Raw genomic sequence first — 14,448 nt, 5'->3', positions numbered from 1 at the left:
TTATGGATTTAGTGTGATAGATTTGTCTAACAGATTTGGAGGAAGTGGCCTGAAGTCCATGTCATCTTTTTATGCTTATATGTACACATGACAAGGAATTCTCTATTGAGCCTCACCCAAGATAGTGCCCTCCATGTACTGGAAGTCAACTCCCATAATTCCACAACCAGCAAGACTGTTGGCAGGCACGTTATGGAGATTGAAATCCAGCATATCTCAGGGCATAAGATTAGAGGAGTCTGTGAAGAATCACAGATCTAAAAATAATCAGAAGAAAGGAAATAAATGGGCATTTGGAACCAGTTAAATGTCCATTACTGAATGGAAGATTGGTGCCTGGGATCACAGCTCAAGAGAGTTTTACCTAATAAAACTCCTAAAAGATGGTTTCATTAATTAAATATGAGAAAACAACCTCTCCGTCCTCTCCAAGTATGGGACTTACTACAGTTCTCATTTTATTCTTAATGGGATCAAGATGTCATCAGAATGGTCTATTAAGTATCCTGTTGCAGGTTCAGCTTTAGAGCCACTGGAAGCCCTCGGGGAAGAAGAATGGTGCTTCTCTGTAATTCTGGTTCTTCTTGGAGTACATTCTGTGCATTCACATAAATGAAATCCTGAGCCTTGACAAAGGATTAGTTGTCTAAACTAAGCCTTTTAAGGGGAGGGGGGGACCCTTCCTTGCTTGAGTGCACATGCCCGGTGAGTCTCCTGCATCTCCTCCATTCCTTGAGCCAGTGAAGGTGAGCATGATTCAAACTAAATAGAGCAAAGTGATTGGATGGTAGTTGTGTGAATGCATAGATGACCATTCAAAGGACCAGTTGTATATAAGCAATTTGTTCCCTCTTTTTGGGGGGGGGCGGGTAGTCTCAGGACATTGTAAGAAATGGGAAAATAGCAACCTATACTTATCAGAGATGGGGTAGGCCATCAAGACAGAGCAGCAGACAGGATCAAGGAAGTATCTTATCTTACTTAAGCCTTTGGTGGCAAACAAATACAGAAAGCTAAGATCATGTTGCCAACCAAGAGCGTCTAAAAGAAGCTAGGAAAATTACTTCAGCAATTCAGACCACTTCATTTTACGCAGTGCCAAGAGAGGTCAGGTTTTTCTGTACAAAGCACAATACACCAGCTGCACTGTGAATGTTGAAATGATGAAGGTCAAGGCAATGCCAGAAAAATTTCCAGTGATGAGCCTGTGTAGAAAAAAAAAATTTCAGATAGCACAATGTCTTGAGAAGCATGAAATTGAAAAATGATCTTTGGTAAAAAGGAAACATCCATACGAAGAATGGCCTTGGCCTTATCAAATACTACGTGTGGAGAGTTGACACATAAATTGGCCAGTTTGCTGGACTTACAAGGCAATGTGACAACTAAGAGAAATGCACTTCTGTGACAGATCCTAGCTTAGGGTCTATGTCAAGCCATGTACAATCAGGTGTGTGATTTACTGCCAGTCCTGGTTGGGAGACACAATGGAACCATCTTACCTGATCTTTGCCACCCCCTTTTTTCAACAAGAGAATGGGAAAGAAAGTACTGTATACAGAAGATGTCCTACACAAAAGCATCCTACTTGGCTACAGAAGAGATTGCATTATACATTGTTCTGGAAATGAACGGGCCAGATTGATCCTTCTCCATCTGTTTGGAAGAACTGTCTGCCAAGTGCTTGACAGTAGTAAGTTGCTGAGATAGCTGGGATGCCTCCTCCCAGAAGATCAGTGCTGATAACCACTGAGATTTGGCAAGGTGTGCAAAGGAGTTTGTCAGATGGAAGGAGAATTTTTCTTGGTGTTTGTCCTGGATGGTAGCAGGGACCACTTATTGTTGCACTGAGCTTGCCTAATTCCTACAGCAAAGCTATCAGTGCAGGATGCAATGAGAGATTTTTTTTTAATCAGCCAGCTTGTTGCAGATCTTGGGACTGGTTTGGGCTAAGAGGGAGTGACTGGCCCAAAGTTATCCCGCTGGTTTCCATGTCTAGTGAAGGACTAGAACCTGAGTTTTCTTACTCCATCATATCTTTATATCACACTGGCTGTCTAGATGGAGGGAGAATGTACTGGCAGAAAGTATTTTTCTGTCCATCGGGTCAAGCTTACAGCTCCTGTGGTTGATTAGGGCTCAGTGGGATCTACTGGAGGGACTTCCCTGAACTGCTTCCACAACTATGGAGTTTGGCTGTGGATGATGTTCAAAACAAAACAAAAAAGTCTTCTCTGTGAATTCTATTAAAATGGTCCAAGTTCTTAAAAAGGGAAGCTGGCATCATAGGAGCTTTTTGCCAAGAGTCCTTGGTTACTTCTAAGAGCAATGACGGGATGGAGATTGCGTTGATATCCCAAAATCACTACGGGAAAGCTAAAAATCAGGGTTTTCCTTGGTGACTGATGGCCAGAGGTTACCCGACAGTATTTGTTAAAACGTGTTTGGTATAACACTATTTTCTGAAAGGGAGATACTGTCCATGCTGCGGCTACTCCCTAAGAAGCAGCAGGAAATGATAGCGTGGAGCAGTCAGGCTGAACTTAGTACTGGAGCTGAGGCAGTATCTGAGAAGAATCATGATCGTAACATGGAAGGTTGGAATAGACATTCTCAAACAGCTGTGGGCATATGGTCAGCAGTAAAGACAAATCCACGGTGATTATTGATGCTGCTGGTAAAAGAAGAGAAAGGGGGAGGGAGGAGCTTTAGCCTCAGCTGCCTCATGGAAGAAGGTGAGCAATGATATGGATTACAAAATAGTATAAGTAGGCCTGTACATAAGAACCAGTTTGGTGCAGTGGTGAAGGCACCAGGCTAGAAACCGGGAGACCCTGAGTTCTAGTCCCGTCTTAGGCACACAGCCAGCTGGGTGACCTTGGGCCAGTCCCTCTCTCTCCACCCTCAAGGGCAAACCACTTCTGAAATCTTGCCAATAAATCTGGAGGGACTTGTCCAGGCAGTCGCCAGGAGTCAAGGCTGACTCAAAGGCACCAAAAAAAAAAAAAAAGCCTGTACATAGTCACATTAAACAACGCTACTACTGTGGTGTTGATCATCTCTAGATGTTGGAAAAAGTGAATTGGGGGGAAGAGGAATGCTTTGCTTCTATTGCTTCCCCTCTAATCTTCCTTTACAAAGGAGATTCCTCTGGAAGCCTGCTGGCTGGGGGGGTGGGGGCGAGGAGAGTCATCCAGTCATCATGATCAGTGGTAGCAAACAGGTGTTAGTTTTAGGACCTTGGTTTTCTTTTTCTTATGAGTCCCATCATTTTCTGCAGTAGGAGGTTTATGTCTTTATGTCAGGCTCATGATGCCATCTTTATACAGAGTGGCTGGACTCACAGACGTTGGTGCTGAAGTAATTAATAGCATAGTTGAAGTGAACGGTATTGACTGGTCCATGACGTTTTGGGTAGACTATGAAGCCGAAGAAAGAATTGGAATGTGGGCCATCAAGCTGAAGTCACAGCATGAATGGAGTGGAGTTGTCGTCCCACAGCCTACAAATCCTGTTCCCACAGCAGTACAAGAAAGATTTTTTCATGACTGTTTGATCTGACAATGGATGAAACAGGCCTACAACAGCCCTTCTCCCAAACGGAAGAAGCATTCACTTAAGTTGTAGAGAATTACCCATCGTTTTGATGAGGAGAGAAAAAAATGCTGCAACTACTTGCTCTTCGCAGGCGAGGGCCTGTCTAGATTCGCCAGTGAAAATATGAAAGGCGGCATATATAATAAAATGCCATTTTAATGAACAGTCATATCTTTTGCTGCATAAAACAGCAGCAAGAAACCATTGGTCCTTTCACGCAAAAAGATGGTTCAAATCATGTGTTAAAACTAGTTTTATAAGCATATATTTCATGTACAGCAATGATTTTAATGATAGACTCAGTTCTCTGCTATTGCCAATTATTATTTGCTCCTCCAATATGGATATTTTTGCTTCTTATTTAATGAGAGGGTTTTTCCTGTAAATAGCAGAAGCAAGAAGAAAGCACAGTCTTATACAGCAAGGGTTATACTGAAAAGACACTGAAGCAGGTGACTTGCCTCCAGCTTCAGCCATTATTCTCCCATCTTAAAAAAATACTGGAAGATGTGATGCATTACAACAGAACACTGGTTCTCAACCTTGGCAATTTTAAGATGTGTGGACTTCAACTCCCAGAATTCCCCAGCCAGCATGCTGGCTGGGGAATTCTGGGAGTTGAAGTCCACACATCTTAAAGTTTTAGAGGTTGTGAAACATTACAATACAAATCTTCCAGGAGAACTGAATGGGTTTTGCAATTCTTTTCTTTAAGTGGAGACTTATACAGTAATTACAGTAGAAAGTGTTTTTATGCCAGATAAAAATCAAGACAGGGATGGAAATAATGAGGGAAAACATCTTGTAACTTACTTGCTAACCAAAGGGAACTCTGATCAGTACGTTGTCTCCTTTTCAGCAGATCTTCCCATTATTTCCCAGGATAGTTCACATTCTGTATTCCATTTCAGTAATGCATATCTAAAGTTCAGTATAAAAATGGTCACCCACCCTTCAGGGTGTTTCTGTGAAATCTAATGACAGAAATAGGAAGCCCCATAGTGACAGCCTTGTGATGCTTCCCTAGCCGCAGGTCTCAGTGCATATACTGGATATTTTTTAGTCTAGATTTCAGCATCCAGTCTCATTCACACCAGTGGGCACAGGTGAGGCAAGAGGGTTGAACAATGTCCACTTGAGAAACTACTTCATTGTGTTCTGCTCCTTTATGCTCAGCTCTCTCGGCCGGCCACTAGTGGAGAAGTACGTGGAAAAGGAGGAGGGTTCTGCCTCCCTTAAAGCATTCTGGGGCAAAGAAAGTGGAAAACAAAGGAAATTATGGGGTATGCGTTTCCCACCCCTATCTGGCTGTAACACTGATGACCCTTCTCACTTTCTGTGTCATAGAATCACAGAGTTGGAATGAACCATTTAAGTCTCTCATGAGTTCACTTTGGGGATGGTGACAGATTTGAGCAGAAGATGGTAGAATTCCTGTAGCCAGGGTTTTTTGTTTTTTATTATCCAGAGTTATACCTAATAAAGATTTTACATTTAAAGTGGAGGTTCCAGACTTGTTTTTAAATACATTTTTCTTATTTCCTATAGTCCTATTTCTTATACTACTTTCTAGTTTATTCCTAGCGTAACCTTTGGAACCATGTCTTCATTCCTAAGCTGCTTTATTCTCATCCTTTCACTGTTTAGTACCTATACTGTAGCCTACAGTTTTATTTCATACCCTCCTAAGTGTAAGAAACTCATGCAGTCTGATGCCTGGGTCTGCTACTGAGTGGGTTGGTAGAGATTCAAGAAGTTGTTGCTGCTACTCTGGGCTTTTAAGGGGTGGGGGTGGTCAACATTAAACAACTGCCAGGGCCGGGGCTCTCAGTATCCTGGGCTTCAGTGTAGCAAGTCCAGCATTCTGAGTCTCAGGGCAGCCCTCTGAGATGGGGAGGCACTTGGGCCTTTTCTCAGCAGGGTCTGGGTGGCATCTTCTTGGTCTCTTTGGATGCTCTTCATCAACACCATCCAGGTAGCACTCAACCTTGGCCTTCTGTTGCCATCACTGCCTACTTCATTAGGTGCTCTCCTGCTTTCTCTGCAGCCACCAAGTTCTTCTGCTCTCCCCTTCAAGACTTCAGATCTCAAGTACTTCTTTCTCTCTTCCTTCCCCCTTATTCTGTTCCAGTGCTGCCTTCCAGCTGCACTTCACCCTTTGCTGTTCTGCATCATGGCTACTGCCACTGTTCTTCTAAGGCAGCCAAGTCCCTCCTTAAAGGGCTGGCTCCTCATTTCCTGAAGGACAGGGCCCTAAAAGGGTCCAGGTAGAAAAACGGGTGCAGGTACTTCCACCACCATAAAAGGCCATTGAGCCTACCCCCTGCCTTTGTGCAAAATTCTAATTTAAAGCACTCCAAACAGAAAGCTACCTAGCCTTCACCTGGACATGTCCCATGACTAGAAGCCTACCTCATTTCTGAATAATTGGTTCCACCGGTTAAACTGCTCTTACTGTTAGAATTTTTTTTTTCTAACCTTACCTGGGAGTCTCCTTTCCTGTTATTTAAAGTCATTATTCCGTATTATGCAGTCTGGAATAAGAGGGAAAGGGCTTTGACATTATTTTATATGAAAAGCTTTTAGTTATTTCAAGAGTGCTAACACAGTCCCATATAGTCATTTTTTTCTCAAGGCTAGTTATACCAGCTCCTAGTTTTCTGATCATCCTCACTGTCCTTCTTTACTGAGAATCTGTTCCAGTTTCTCTGAAGCCTTCTTAAAGTGTGCTGTCCAGAGCTGGACATGCTATTCAGTGGACTTCGACTAAACCAGAATAAAGCCGAATGATTACTTCCTGTGATTTGGAAATGATGCTTTTACTGATGCAGCCTAAAATAAAATTGCCTTTTTTTGCAGCCATATCACACTTCTACTTCGTATTCCATTTGCAGTCAACTACTATTCCAACTTTAGTCTGGGAAGATGTGTTCTTGATAAATTCATTCTGGTAATTATGTCACTGTTTTCAAGATGTTTACAGATCAAGCTCTTATGATTTGTTCTAACCTCTCTTCAGATACTGAAATCAGACTGGTTCTGTAAGAAGCTTGATCTTCCTTCCCCACCCCCACCCCTTTTTTTTAAGAAGAATAAAAGGAGAGTAAAGCAGAAAATAAAAATCCAGTAAACTAAAAGTAAAACCCTACTAACTGGAAAAGGACCATTTCAACTAAAATAAACATTTCAAATAGTACATAAGCCTATTTCACATTCTCTTTGGTTCCTTATCATCATCATTAGTTTTTTTTCATCATCAGCTTCATTTAATGAAAGCAGAAACATTCTCATCCTCCTCACCATTGAATTTTTAGCTGCCTTTCAAGGCCACAGTTTTTGCAAGGTGGCTTAAAATGTAAAATATACCATTCAGTTATTCAGTTAAGGTGACAAAAACATAAATAAATTTAGACACACACACACACAGCATATATTATTATTATTATTATTATTATTATTATTATTATTATTGTTGTTGTTGTTGTTGTTGTTGTTGTTATTGTTATTTTAATAACCAGGAGTCTCACCAGGGGGGCCTACAGGACCTGCAATCAAAGAGAGTCCACACAGCTGTGATCTAAGATCCTCATCCCATGCTCATTCCAGGCCACAATTAAAACCTCAGCTGAACTGTGCATCAGAGCCTCAGGAATAACCACATCCTCTGGGTGGATAAGTCACCTGGGGTGGACTGATCAAATAGGCCCAACTTCCCTGCAGTGGGGGACAGCTGCAGAGAACTCCAGCGCTAAGAGAGAGTGATCTGTTCATGGCAAGGGACTGATGTTAATGTCCCCCAACCCCAGATCACCTTGCCCACCCAAGATCCAAATCCAATGCATGACACTCACACATCCATGAGTTGGGCCATCAGTAAGCTGGACCAGGTCCATGGCTGCCATGGAGGCCATGAACTCCCAGGCCACCTCTAACTCTGAGGCCAGAGAAGGCAGGTTGAAGTCCCCCAGCACCAACAGTCTGGGGAACTCCCCCACCAACTCCACCACAGAATCAAGCAGCTCAGGCAGGGCACTGCCACCCCTCAGGGAGGAAGGTAGGCAAAACCATGGGGTCCAAGGATGGCATCTTGAAGAGGGGGCATTTACTACCACTTGGACCCAACCACATGCCACCTCCCAGGAAGCCTTCACCAACCAGGAGGGCCATGGGTCCAGACTAGAGGTGGCAGAGCTCACAGCTGTAAGGACCCTGTCCACTTTCTCAGGATTGCCCTGCTCAAACTCTTCCCAGATAACAAGCTAGGATGTGTCACTTCCACTGGATCTGCTTAGCCAGAATCCAACTCTGAATGAAATTGAGAGACTTGCAAGGGTTCACTTCCCCACTGCCCCCCCCCCACCCATACATTACAGGTTTTCTGCTGCTTCTGCTGAATTTTTGCATGGCCATATTGGTTACTATTTTTATTACTTTTATTATCTCTGAGGACTCACAGAAGAATACAACAACTGTTGTCCTAAATGGTCATTGCTCTTAGGACCAGTCTTATGGAGCTGCAATGCCACAACTGTTTGTGCAATATACCCTGGTTTTTTAAGTTACCCAGGGGCAAGGGGGAGGACAACATTGTGCCCACTCCAGTATGATGTTGGTAGCACTAAGTAGCATGGATAATCGAGGATTAGAACTCAGGTGTCCACAGTTATAGTTGGATTCTCTTACTCAAGAATTTTTCAACATTTTAGGAGTCAGTGGGGTCATTCTGAATTTTGAGAGAGTGCCAACGATGCCCTCACAAGATGGATACCACTAAGGTGCCCTTTCACAGAATGGTCCCAGTTGTGGACATGGCCAGTCACAATACATCCATTTAACAAAAAGGGGAAACAAATGAAGCTAAATTGCAAGTAATTTGCCAAGAATCTGAAGGCACGGTAGTGGCGAGGTCTACGTCTCCCAGCCGTACGTTCTATCTCTTGTTCGGGATCACTTCTCTCAAAAGAGCTACTTCACCCATTTTTTAGCCAGTCACAGAATGTCAATATTTCACTTGGAAGCATTCCAGGCCAGTTAAACATTTTTGTTAAAAAAAATAAATGTTATGAAATATTTTGCAGTTAACCATCAGAGCACCTTGAGGATATATTGCCCTAACCCTAAAAGTGTTCTGGCCCATATACTAGCTTTCTTTTACTACATAATATATGTTATAATATCAGAACTTTCACCTTTAATCTTTGCTTAAATTTACAGTATTTCAAACTGGCTACATATCTTTTTATGTTGCTGTTGTTTGTTCTGCTTATCAGCACACATACGCAGTAGGCTGCAGGCCCATTCGGAGGCAAGGCAGATTCTAACTCCTCCCTCCAAACTGGAGTGGAGAAAAGATAACTAGTTCTTTCAAACATTGCAGGGTAGGAATGTAAAAACAAGAATGTGGTTTTTTTATAACGTCTGAATTACCTTGTAGGCACTCCTTAAAGAGGAGGAAATCTAATAGAATATAGGCTTTTTGGAGTGTATCTCTTATTCTGAAGCAGTCTCTGCCAGCACATCTGTACAATGCTTCTGCTTTTGGAGAAAGTGGTCTTGATCGGCCAATTTTATTATGCAGTTTCAAAGAAGTCGCCCAAATAAACATACTATCATTTCTTTTGCTTGTTCATATGTATCCAGAAAAAGAAACTCTAGCTGGATAGGAAACACATCTGTTGCAGGGGGCTCAACAACCTCCAGAAGGAATGGAGTGTCAGAACACCATTTAACCAATACTAAAAAATAATAGCTATATGAATAGTTTGCAAATTAAATTTTGTCCATCTTCCTAATTCTCCTTTCTTTGTCTCAGTTCTCTTATATGGAACTATTTCATCCTCTTCCTTTTTTTCCAGTCTTCTCTCTTTGTGATTCTGACTCTATTTCTTGGTTATTAGAATGGTATATACCAGTGTTTCTCAACCTTAGCAACTTTAAGCTGTGTGGACTTCAACTCCCAAGCTGGCTGGGGAATTCTGGGAGTTGAAGTCCACACAGCTTAAAGTTGCTAAGTTTGAGAAACACTGGTATATACAGTCCTCTTTCCCTTAAGTTCTCAGAGCAGAGAAATACAGATGTTACATCATGTCATGACCCCACACACAAGGTTTACATGACTTCTACCACCACCACCACCACCCCCTCCAGTGTGGGAGGAATTTCTCTACTTTTACACAGTGTACAGAATATCCTGTGGGGTATTTTCAATTACATCAACCACCAAGAGGCACCACATCCTTGCATTCTTCCTCTTACAATTTCTCCAGGCCATTTAAGTGATCCAAGGAAGCCCTCTGCTCCCAGAGATAGTCCATCCTTCACTCTTGATGGGGTTGAACTTCCTCCAGACAGAGCTGGCTCACAGTTTGGGGATCCTCCTGATACCCAGTTCCTGCCTGAACATGTGACCAGGACGGCCTTTGCACAATGGCATCTTGTTCTCCAGTTGCAACCATTTGCAGAACAGGAAACTTTGCTCTTGGTCACTCTTGCCCTGGTCACCTTATGACTGAACTACTGCAATTCACAGGACATGGGGCTGCCCCCAGAGAACACTTGGAAGCTTCAGCTGATTTAGCAGGCAGCACTCAAGCAACATCAATATCACAGGAGCCGCACTAGCTCTCTAGATGTAATTCAAACCCCTCCTTCTCCAAGTTGAATCTGCCTGTGCGGTTAACTCTAGTCTAGAGAGCTTGCTGAGTTCCAAAACCAAGGGAATGCCATCTTCAGGGTCCCCATGGTTGAACTTTCTCAGCAATGACTCCTCCTCTCCCCCTCTGGAACAGCCTACTCTCAGATATTCAGACAACCCCATCTCTACTATCCTTTTGCAGAGCTCTGAAAATATACTTGAAGATCTCACATCCCAAATGGTCTCATATCAAGACCCTTTTGCTGTTACCTTATTGATTTTTTAAATATTTTAATTCAGAAAGGAATGGTATACAAGCTGAAGTAATAAAGAAACAAATAAATAAGATAGGCAGAAGTACAGTATGTCACCTGGGGCTTCCACCAAGATTGCAAGAGATAGTTATTTATTCAAGGCTCAGAAAAAGTGATAGATTCTGCCACTGCTGAGCTGTTCCTCTACATGGGTCTCAGGAATGAAAACAGGCAAAAACGACACATGGTCGGGATATAACTTTCACCATATGAACTGCACATAAATAATTATAGCTTGCAAAATCAATCCACTCCTTCAGAATGAAGAGTTAATTAGGAAAGAATGATAATACATTTGCTTGCAGCGAAATACTTGGTTTTCTGGCAAGGTTTCCTGAACAGAAATGGAATCTAGACATTGAAAGATATACAGTTGCAATACATTTATATTACTTATGGTCAGGAATTTGAGAAAGTTTATTTGAAAAGCAGATTGCATAAGTCTGTCAAACAATCTTTCTGTGAAGTTAATTTCCAGGCTTTAGCAGAGCTCAAGGACAGTACTTTTAAATACAAACTGACATTTAATCTATTTGCAGGGAGCAAGTGAGGAGCAAAAGAGGAGCAGAACTTCTGGTCTTCCAAGGTTTCCTTCCACCCTCGGTGATAGCATTGGAAAGAGAATACAATATATTCCCACTGGGTCTTTATTACTTTGTCCCCAAATCTTAGAGGAACTGGTTCATATAAACAATTCAGGAGCTTCTGCGCTATAGCCAGTGAAATCAATTAACATAGCTTGATTCCCAGAAAATGTAAAATAAATAAATAAATAAATCCAAGCAGAAAGTGGCAGCCACAGCAACAAAAAAGCTTAAATTACTCTTGAATTAACCTCATGGGCAAAAGAACAAAAAACAGGCAAACAGCAGCACATTACCAACTAGCAATTACCAGCCAAAAACAAGCCAGCTAACCTGTTTTTTGCTGGCAAGCAAGGACCAAGATTTGTTTTCATGATTTCATGTTTCATGTTTTCTGAGCATCTGCAGTAATGTCACTACACAAGCCCCCTCCCATCCTACCACCCAGCAGTGATGTCACTGCAGTGCAGAGGTTGTCATACCTTGTCCTGCTTTGTTGTAGACTGCTTTTCTTTCTGCAGAGATATATCGGACATGAAAAGTTGCTTATAGTCATAACAGTGATCTGATGTGTCAGATTTATTTGGTTCAGTATGATCTCCAAGATTTAGGCATCTTTCAACCCCTACCAGATTTTTGCTGCCCAGCTATGATTGTTCTAGAATGATGGTAGCTGTAGTCCAGTGACATTTATGAACCACAGTTCTGTAGCATGATGTACTATCATTGCTGAATACTTCCCAGAAGCATCCTTTTGTAAAATGCATTACCATCATCTGTTCTAGAGATTACTCAGAGGTGACCCTGAGTAAGTCCTTCTGCCAAGCAAAAGACCCAGTCAATGTTCTTGCTGATAAAACTATACTTAATCCCAGCTATCCCTGTTTAGTTACCTGAAATATTTATCTCAAACCACTTTTAAATGAAAACGGCTTTGTGGGTGGCCTTAAGAACTTGCCTTGTTGTTTGTTCGTTTGTTTTTAACCCAAATTTAGCAACTCAATGGGTCACTTGTCAGATTTTCATTTCCACCCAACCACAGTGGCATTCTTTTAAGTTGCCTCCCAGAGGCTCTGTAACTCTCTCCCTTTCCCCATTTTACTGATTAACTAATGAATTGTTTGCACAAGGACTTGGCTTAAAAAGAGAGGCTCACAGGAAAAATATCACAATCTGTCCTCAAGACCCTCCAGGTCATCATGGAGGGGACTGCTCTCTATTTAATAGCTGCTCTGATGTTCTGCTTCCCAGCTACATCCTACAGCCAGCTGTAAGTATAAGAACATTCCAGCATGGAAAGATTAGGACTAGAGATCTGCCCACTGACCAGAAAAGCTAATTTACCCTAACTTCTCATTGCTGAGGGGGTCCATCAAATTCAGTTTTCTTTCTTTTCTTTTTTTCCTCCCAAAGCTTATATACATTCTCACGAATACATTACCACTGTGGAGAGCAATTCTGTATTTTTTGAACAAGGTGGACTAATACATAAGACTAGACGTTCTGCTGGTACAGGGGGCCACCTAGGGCAATTCCGCACTGCAGCCTAAACTCCTTGTCTCCCATGTTCCTCCCTGCTGTTTCTTAAACCAGTGGAATTTTCAGAAATTCCAGTCTGGATTGCAGGAGGATGGCAATGGGACTGTGCTGGTGCTCAATCTGGATTACAGCCATGGCAAAACCTGGTTGGTTATTCCCCCACTTCTTGCCCTTCCCTTCCATGCAAGGAAGACAAGCCTCACTGGTATGGCTAGTCTACCAATGTCTGCCTTTTCAGATATTGGAGGGAAGGGCCAGGCACTGTGGCCAACCAGAGCTGGGGTTGCGACTAGGATAGAATGAAGATTGCAAAGTGATGGAGACCATCTGCTCTAAAGGGCTTAAGACAGTTCAGGTCAGAAAACAGCCATTTTGAATCTGGAAACATGGGTGCAGGATGCATTGCAATGGGATGAGAGTGGGAGGAGGACCTGCCCCTTGTCCAGCCTTCTGTCTCAAAACAGTTGCTTTTGAAAAACTCTAAAAGCAGACTGGATGGAGAAAGTCTTTCCCTGAATCTGGTATACAGAGGCGTTGTTTTTCTCAAAAGTTTCATTTAGCCATATTGGTGAATTCCATAGCTATTATTTAATTAGCATCTATATCAGCTACTAAATATGTGTTGATTTTTCTGGATGTACAGAGGTTGGGATCCTGCAACGAATGGGTGTTTCTCAGTGTTTGCACACAGAACCCTCTCAACAGGGATCTGTTTACCAAAGAGAATGCCATCCTCATCCATTACTACTGAGAGCTAGACTATGATTCTGTCTCCCTCCCCTGGTTTCTCTTTTTAATGTTAAAAGTAACCATCAAGAGAGTTAGCCAATTGGATTACAGGGTGGCCCTATGAGAGCTATTTCTATGACCAACATTGTCTCTCATCTAAAGCTTTTACCTTGCCCCTAGTTTGCACAGGGCAAATTATGAGTAATTTAGACAGTGAAATGATGGAGGAAGATAAAGCTGAAAGAATTAAAAGGAGAGGGAGAACAAAAGATAGAAAATAAAAATTAAGTAAAAAAAAATACATCCTACACACAGCTTAATTTCATTTTTGGATACTTTTTAAAAAATCCAGTCCTGTTCCTCTTTCATATTTGAAATAGCTGGAATATATCTTGATAGTATTGGAATCATTTCTCTCCTGTGCATAGGACCAGTTTATTTGTCTAGAATGACAAATTAGGAAGCATTTGCTGATAGAAAATAGCTTACCTTTTTGCCACCTGTCCAATAATTCTTCCTTGTAATAACCCCCAGGTTTTTTTTAACACCATTGGAGCCTGAACAGGGTCAGTTTCAGGAGAACATCCATGGGGCCAGAAAGTGTTTAAGCATCCCATCCACTTATGTCCGTTCTTCTGTACATATGATCTTTTAGCTCTGCATCCATATTCCCTTAGCAAAAATAAATTTGAGAAGTTTCTCTAGAAACTGTACCTGCTACCTTCAAATCAAAATCAAGCCAATCTTTATTATTCTCATGAACCAGCATAATGTCTGCCACAATATGTCCCACATTATTTTATGACATTTGTGTTGGAAGCTCAAGGCAGCTTACATGGATGCCTCCCCACATTTTATCCCCAGAATAATAACCTTGTGAGACAAGATGCATTGAGAGAGAGTGGTTAGTCAAAGTCACCCACTGAGGTGTGTGGTCAAATTGGGGTTGAACCACTTGCTCCCTTAGACACTGGCTAGCATGTTTTCTCATATCTTGTTGCGTTGATGAAGGTGAGCATTGCCATTCTATGCGATGCTTCTTTCTTGGCTT

The 14,448-nt window shown here is 42.0% G+C and overlaps 1 protein-coding gene across 3 annotated transcripts in view; it reads left to right on the top strand.

Annotated features, from left to right (window-relative positions):
• The first annotated feature begins 12,314 nt into the window (after positions 1-12,314).
• LOC103066229 (complement C3-like) overlaps positions 12,315-14,448 on the top strand; it is a 63,819-nt gene continuing 61,685 nt past the window's right edge. For all 3 annotated transcript variants that reach the window (XM_025171036.1, XM_025171037.1, XM_025171038.2), the window contains exon 1: positions 12,315-12,399. In XM_025171036.1, the coding sequence (XP_025026804.1) occupies positions 12,329-12,399 (71 nt within the window). In that variant the 5' untranslated portion in view covers positions 12,315-12,328. The remainder of the gene's footprint in view (positions 12,400-14,448) is intronic.

The sequence above is a fragment of the Python bivittatus genome, unplaced genomic scaffold (genome assembly GCF_059951505.1).
Source record: "Python bivittatus isolate LINGU-HERP-01145 unplaced genomic scaffold, Pbiv_v1 ctg000220_np1212, whole genome shotgun sequence".
NCBI classification, from domain to species: Eukaryota; Metazoa; Chordata; class Lepidosauria; order Squamata; family Pythonidae; genus Python; species Python bivittatus.
The sequence above is the reverse complement of the archived record's forward strand: the minus strand, read 5'-3'. Positions and strand labels throughout refer to the sequence as shown.